This window comes from Antennarius striatus, chromosome 9 (genome assembly GCF_040054535.1).
Source record: "Antennarius striatus isolate MH-2024 chromosome 9, ASM4005453v1, whole genome shotgun sequence".
Lineage (NCBI taxonomy): Eukaryota > Metazoa > Chordata > Actinopteri > Lophiiformes > Antennariidae > Antennarius > Antennarius striatus.
Genome location: NC_090784.1, coordinates 10,749,042 through 10,757,108, shown reverse-complemented (window position 1 = coordinate 10,757,108; position 8,067 = coordinate 10,749,042). Strand labels below are relative to the sequence as shown.

Here is an 8,067-nt window from a genome sequence, read left to right as displayed (position 1 = left end):
TAGATAGATAGATAGATAGATAGATAGATAGATACTCACAAATAATGTCAAGCTGCTGTTTGTCCCTGTTGTCAGTTTAAAATTATCCTTTACTAATTAATTTAAAATCAATTAGTTCTCTATGTGATTAGCATCCATGCAGAGGAATGATAATAATCTACTTAATTAGGCTTAATGCATTTAAACTGATACATAGCTTTGCATATCCTAGACATTGATTGGACTAATTGATTGATTAGGACAAGTTCATTTTTTTAAAAGTGTAACCTTCCTTCCGTCTTTGTGTCCACAGGCTTTTGTGTTGTATTCTCTTTTTGTCATCATCCTGAGAAAAAAAAATGCATATTAAAGTTACAGTCCGGTCGTTTTTAGAGTGGGGAAACTTCTGACGTCAGAGACACCGACGTTTAAAACAACCTGCCCCTCCTGCTGACGTCTTTTACACTACTTTTTTATAAGGCAAAAATATGTATCTGACAACAAAGTGATTATTCTAGGGGGGGAAAAAGTACGTGTCATAGTAATGAATTTATCTTTTTTTATAAGACTTTAGGAAAGAAAACGTGGTGCTAGAAGATTTTCTTTATTTTTTTATTTTTTATTTTTTTTCCGTTGAACGGCGTTTGAGTGGGGGGCATTTTACACAAATTAAACATGCTCCTCTGCTTCGCCCTATAAGCATCCAAGGAGCCTGTGCTTACCAATCAATTGGTACAGTCAAACAGAGCCGCAGCCTGCGTTAGAGTGGAGACCTTCAGTCTCGCTTTATTTCTGGATATTGGGGGACCTCTCTACAATGTCATATCCACAATTTGGATATCCCTATTCATCTGCTCCACAAGTAAGTTCACGAAACTACCCTCGTTCCCTTTATGTGGTATGGATTTGAAATTGCAGCGATTGATTATCTCATCGATTGACGCGTAATCCTTTTAGGCATTTTGGCCAACAATCAGGGGACCTGCCTGTCACGGTCCTCTCGGATATCGCGAAGGTGTTGCGTTTACATCCAATGATACCTGTGTTCCTACAGCGAAAGAAAAGGGACAAGAATAGAATAACCAAAAAGACACGAGACCACCCCCCCCACACACACACACACACACACACACACCCGACCTCCCGTTCGTAGATTTCTGCAAGATAATCGCCGCTATGTAATGTCAACCATATGTTTATCCGCGCTGGAACACATATGCCAACTTGTTCGGCGCACGCTGTGTGTGTTTTGCACCATAACCCAGCTGTTGTTACGTTTTGGCTTTGAGCCATAAAAAATCAGTTGGGCATTACTTTTGGGCATTACTTTTGGGCATTACTTTTGGGTATTTCTGGGTGTTGGGAAAACATGTTGGATCTGTTTGTAACGCAGATGTTTCTTCTGGAGTGAAGTTAAGAGACAGCTCGTTTTTACGCTTATATTACCACAAGAATATGACGCGTCGTTCCATGAACAACAACGACTCTTTTTCAGCACTTTATTTTGTATTTTGATTTTACGACAATGAAATTATTTTTTGAAAAATGGTAAGGTGGAGAGTTCTTTCCAAGTACATGACAGAATTAATAAATGAACTGTCAAACACTTTGGTCCTTTAACCAATTTCAATGTAGCGGACAAGTGTTAGAAACAGGTAAGATCCTGTTCGTTTTAATTAGATTAAATGTGTGTCTAAGTTTGACATCAAAGTGCTTAAGAATAACAATTCGTCTCGTTTTAATTCGAAACACGCCAAAGAACTTTTAATGATCAATTCTCTCTCGGTCTCATCCAGTTCCTGATGACAACCAACTCTCTGACGACTTGCTGCGAGTCCACCGGCAGATCCATAGCCGACTCCGGGGTAGCGGCGTCGGGTCAGACACCCGTCTACTGTCCCGTGTACGAGAGCCGGCTGTTGGCCACGGCGAGGCATGAGCTCAGCTCAGCCGCCGCGCTGGGGGTGTACGGGAGCCCTTACACCGGCGGGCAAGGCTATGGGAATTACGTTACATACGGCACGGACGCATCGGCTTTCTACTCTCTGGTAAGCCCTTCATCTGATCCCTCTTGGCACAGATTAATGAATCAGCGTGGTGAAACAGACGCACCTTTCCTCTTTTTTTTTTTTTTCTGCACCTTGTCTGCATTTTGTTATAAATGTTTCATTTTTAAATCACACTACGGTCCACATCTCTTTATTCACTACAAAAAATATTTTCGTCATGAAGGAGTAAGGTGATACAGAAGTAGGAGTTTGTTTTTGTTTTTGTTTTTTTCCAAATAAATCATTTTAATTTAAAAATGAACAAAGTGATAAACACAGTCAAATAATAGTAAGATGATGTGCATCGAAAATAAGTTGGTCAAGATGTTAAAAAAAGGTTGATGAAAATAATGTCTTCACAGTTATCTCAAGAAGCCCAAACGGAAAAAAATGTAGGCCTTTAAAGTCTAAGCAAGTATTGGATGTTGAAATACATTAACTGGTCACTTTTCTCTCCAAACTGTGGTTTTAAAAACAAGCTTTATGTTTCTCTAATCGATGATTTATTCTGTAAATCTAAGATCTAAATAAACCATGTTATAAATACCCTGCTCAACAAAACTACAGTTTTATATTGTTAACAAATAGTTTTATTGTTTCATTTAATTTTACACACAGCAATAAGCTACATATTTGAATCTAAAGCTTTACGTATACATTTAATCTTTGAAATTTATTTCATTCAGCACTTCCTTTTTATTTTATTATATTTTTTTCAAATCTCTCTGTTTTTAATTTACACCCCCTCATAGCAATGATCTCAACAAACGTCTTTATAACACTGGAAATACAAGTCTGTGTCATGCATACGCTTTCATACACAAGATAATTTAATATAACTAAATTGAGCAAATTTGTGTGATCTTGTTTAAAATCTTGTTTTTGTACATGATTGCAGGGCACCTTTGATACTAAGGATGCCACGGCTTCTGCGCATGCGGGAATAACCCAGGCAACAGCTTATTATCCTTATGATCCCACCCTTGGACAGTATCAATATGACAGGTATGTAGTTTCCTCTCAGAATGTGATTGATATCTCCAATAAGAAGCCTGATTATGGAGGCAAACAATTGTGATTTGAATGACGTCTTTAATCAGTGTGTATTCTTTTTTTATAGTGTGTTTTAGGATTAAAACATGTATTCAGTCTGAATAAAATTTTTATTCAGTGGTTTATTTGAAGTTCACTGTCACACATGTTTGAATACGCTCAAAATTGAGACAAAGAGTAACTCAAAGTATTGACCGTGAGAATTCTTGGAGCACTATATCATAAATTCCTTGACAGTTCAAGGGTATTTCTGATCAAGTCCTGCACGCTGGTTGATCACCTTCACATTCTTTCTTGATGAAGGGATTTGCCTCCAACTTATTACGCTTTTCAGAAGAGTCCAGGTGTCTCTAAAGCTTACAGGAGCATGCTCAGTATCTATGAAAGTCTTCAACAAAATAAAAAGACATCCAAATAAAGTCTGTGATATGTTTAAATGTAGACTAGAAATTTAATTTCTTATTGTGACAGCGATCATGCCCTCCAATTACAACCAGCAACTTTATGGGAAAAAGAACAAGCCATAAAATGGCTTTAAATGATGGTGCAGAAAACATTGTTGGCCTGACTAGCATTCTGTGTAAAATGATCAGGAAAAATTCCAGGGTGATTACTGTTAGAGCAAAAGAAGTGTTCAAGTACTCTGGGTTCCATTTCAAATCAATCTAAATTCAGTATGATGTGCAAAAGATGTCAACAGGAATGTTTTGTAAGTGCGCATGCAGCAAAAGGCCTAAGTCTGAAGCAAAACAGAATTTGCGGCATTTGGGAAAACAAGCGGGCCTGTAGCAGTCCCACTCTGTCTATGCCCGTCTTTCACCTCAGGGCTCATCACTGCACTCAATAAAGCAATTTTACAGTCTATTTTATCTGTGAGGGAGCAGCACGGCCTATTGAAAGGTGTAGTGCTGCTCTCTTTTGATTCCCTAAGCAGTGCTTGACCTGCACTAAGCTATATGGAGCAATAAAGGCCTCATAAAAGCCTCCCTTGAGAGGACTTTTACAGCTCACTGCTGACTGAAAATCAACACTGTGCATTTTAAATGTAGGCCTATACTTAGAGAGGATAGAGAATAAGTGATATTCTACAGAATACAGTATTATAATGTACATTTAAATAGCGATATATTTATATGTGATTGATTTCTATTTGTACTTGATATTATTACTTATTGAATTGACATGATATTTAAGACATATTGCAGGTTTGATCTGAACAGAGTGCACACAGTTGTGATGATTTTTTGGGGGGTTCTGATGTAAAACAGCATGCAATACAGGACCACATGAAAGTAGTGTAGGTCTGGTGCATGTATACAGTACTTGAACCTCCCGCTAGAGTTTCATTATCATTCATCTAAACTGACATGCATGTGACATTTCCATTAATTTTCAGAGTTTTACACTTATAGCATTATAAAGTTTTATGAGTCAGGCTGCTGGACTTACAGAACATGTTTAACTTAATTTTGTGAAAATGCAGGACACAGATGGCTCTGTCAAGGCTTTCAGGAGAAAAACTGCATGTGCAACACATTTGGGATATATCAAGCAGCTTATATTCTCTTCACTCTCTCTGTATAATCGTGGCTGTGTTCTGCTTAAATAGATATGGTTCCATGGATGGAGGAACAAGACGGAAGAATGCCACGCGTGAGACAACAAGCACACTAAAGGCCTGGCTGCAAGAGCACCGGAAGAACCCATATCCAACTAAAGGGGAGAAGATCATGCTGGCCATCATCACCAAGATGACCCTGACACAAGTCTCCACCTGGTTCGCAAATGCCAGAAGGAGGCTCAAGAAGGAAAACAAGATGACGTGGCCACCCAGAAACAAGGGCTCAGAGGAAAAGAGATATGATGAAGATGAGGATGGATCTCACGAGGAACAAATAAAAAGCGAGAACAATGATGATGGTTAGTGTCAATGTTGAGGTGCTCTTGAGGAATAAAGAAAAAACCATTAAACTTTATTCTCAGCTTTTGTCTGGTATACCTGTATTGTAGAAGTTGTCCAAAAAAGCATGTTAAATATGTGTAATCATTACACTTTGGATGGTTCTAGTAATCAAATTATTAAAAATCCCCATTTTTATTTCTTTTAGAAAGTTGTTCTTCTTGACCAGTGATTTTTCTTTTACTTAACCTTGAAAAAATCATAAGTAAAAAGACATTTTTAACAATTAATTCTTATTTTATTATTCTTACACATTCTTTCAATTCCTTCCTTTTTACAATTCCTGTAAAAAGCATCTATTATAGTTACGTTTTTTGTTGTTCTTTAATATGGCTACAATTATGATTTTGTTGGCACACATTTTTTGTTCTTTTTCTATAAGCTGTGATTTTTTTAAACATCATATTCTACAAATCTTACTTCACTCCAACCGATCGATCTATGTACTTATTTTAATTTTTTATATACAGCATACACCCAAAGTAATGTGACTTATTTCATGGTTGATATTACACTATGAATTTCCTTCAGATAGGCCTCAGTCGGTTTGGAACACAGGGACACCGTTAAGGTGAAATCTCTCTTTTGTGTCATCGGGTTGCGTTTTCTGAATTAACTCCGGTTGTGAACAGAAATCCCTTAATTGGATTTTTTTTTTTCATTGCCATTTCAGCGTTTTATTCGTGATGTCATTATCAGATGTGACGTCGTGTCGTTGACCCCTTATCTCTCGCTGACATGTCTGCTGTCTCCTCTGCGTCTCTCTCTCTCTCTTCCAGATACCAGAAGTCGTCCTGATAAAGACCTGCAGTTGAGCGACTTAGATGATTTCGACACGATCGAGTCTGAGAGCTCCGAGTGTGAGCTGAAGCACCGATACCACATGAACACACACATGTCAACGACGAGCGATTGCCCCGGTGAACACCTCATCAAGGACGCGTCTCTGAAAATCTCCATCCCGGTGTCTCTGGGGGGAGAGCAGGATTTGAGCAAAAGTTGCCTGAAAACGAACCCGGAGGACTTCCAGCCGGGCAGCGGACAGTCCGTAAAAGCGTGTTATAATAACCAGCAGCAGCAGCAGCAGCAAGGGCACCAGATATTAGATGGCAAACCCCGGATCTGGTCTTTGGCCCAAACTGCGACATCCCTGAACCAGACTGACTATCCGTCCTGTATGCTGAGGTGCCAGCCGCCATCCTCCTCCCTCAGTCCGTCCCCCGCTGCTACCTCACCCGTAACCGGCCTGGACAACAGGCAGGACTCCCCGGTCACAACCCTGAGAAACTGGGTGGACGGGGTTTTCCACGACCCCTTGTTCAGGCACAGCACTTTGAGCCAGGCTCTGACCAACACCACCGTCTCTTGGACCACCAACACCAAAGGCGCCATCCTGGAGGCTGAGAGGAGCTCGGCGGTTCTGCAGCAGCATCACGACTCCTCCAAAGACAGTGCCATGACGTTCCCAAAAAGTATCAACAAACTTTTCTGCTCATAACAAAACCAAATGACCCCTTTTATTTCAAAAATAGAGAGAGAAACTTTTTTTTGCAAATAACTGAAAGTTGGATGGGAAATGTTTATTTCGTCTCCATGATTCCTTTATTATGTTCAATTCATTAAAAATAAAAAAAAAATCCGGTAGCTATAGACTGTTAACATCACACAAGTAAAATATCTGGATCGGTTTGGCTTTTTTTTTTTTTTTTTTGGCTGATTAAACGCACGCACAAAACCTATCGAAATGTCGAAGAAAAAGTTTACATCTTGTCAAAAAAAAAACACAAAAAAAAGTACGCCCAACGTTTACATATTTTTGTTCTTTCGTATGCGCATGCAAATGTACTTGAATATTATTTAGATCTCAGCAGCTGAGTATCACTATTAAAAGAAGAAGAAGAAGAAAAAAAAAAAAACTCTCACAAAATGCACAGCTCTCTTTGGACGTGAGTGAGAGCGTCTAAACTTTGTTCACTGAAAATAAAAGCAGTCGGTTTCTGAAGACATGTTTGTAATGTTGGTTTCATGGCAGCTGAGAGCTGCTGTCCACGGTGCTGAAAAACAGGGCGCGCATCTTCACTACCTCCTGGAAAACTACTACAGTATAATTATTTTTAAGAAAGGCACGTAAGCGTATATGAAATTTTTTAAACACGGTCTATTATTAAATAAAGAAATTATTTCATTCTAATTCTTTGCAATAGGTGCGATAACACCCAACCATGTGTTATTTCTAAGAAAACATCCGCTCTCATTTAGTGACAGCGAGAAGATGAGGCGGCTTCAACCCTGGAGACAGAACAATATCAGTATCTAAGATCTGCCTCATTAATTCCCTCTAAACAGGCTGTAATTGGGATGTTCACAGTCATATTTCATGTCAGGATATTGATTTCCCCTCTCTACTCTCGGATAATATTATCGAAACAGCTCAACGTCGTCCATGATGCAGCTGTCAAAAGGGTAAGTTATACGCCATACGTCTGTTAATGGGTTCAAAACGCAGGTCCTGCGAAATAATTTGAAGTGAAGAGTTTTCATTTTGACACTAAACCCCTCAATTTCGTCGAGACGACGGGGCCCCGGCAGAAAAACAGCCTGTGTGATGATTCTGGAAAAGGAAAGGGGCTTTAGGAGGGAGAGGCGCTCACGTCGTCTACAAGTGAAAAGGGCAAAGGAACTCGAATTAGTTGTTGTAGATAAAAGGGCAAAAGAAAGGAGTCAAGGGTACTTGACAGTAATGGCAAAAGTGGAGTTCTCTGGGGACTCAGCCTGTCCTGTGAGAGAGGGAGAAGAGGGGAGGGGAGGGGGGGGCTTCAGTGATGAATTTTAATGGGGACCCCCCCCCCCCCTCCCGAAACCCCCACCCCGTGGTGGACAAAAAGGATTTTCTATAAATCGGTGTGTGTGTGTGTGTGTGTGTGTGTGTGTGTGTGTGTGTGTGTGTGTGTGTGTGTGTGTGTGTGTGTGTGTGTGTGTGTGTGTGTGTTTTCTATTTGCTTGTTCTTCGGGATAAACAAATGCTCC

The 8,067-nt window shown here is 39.7% G+C and overlaps 1 protein-coding gene across 1 annotated transcript; it reads left to right on the top strand.

The window, feature by feature from the left end:
- Positions 1-618: 618 nt before the first annotated feature.
- irx4a (iroquois homeobox 4a) lies at positions 619-6,538 on the top strand. The gene is made up of 5 exons (XM_068324415.1): positions 619-841; positions 1,776-2,027; positions 2,926-3,032; positions 4,690-5,000; positions 5,820-6,538. Exons 1-5 carry the CDS (start codon positions 797-799, stop codon positions 6,536-6,538), a joined length of 1,434 nt encoding a protein of 477 aa, XP_068180516.1. The 5' UTR covers positions 619-796.
- Positions 6,539-8,067: the final 1,529 nt, after the last annotated feature.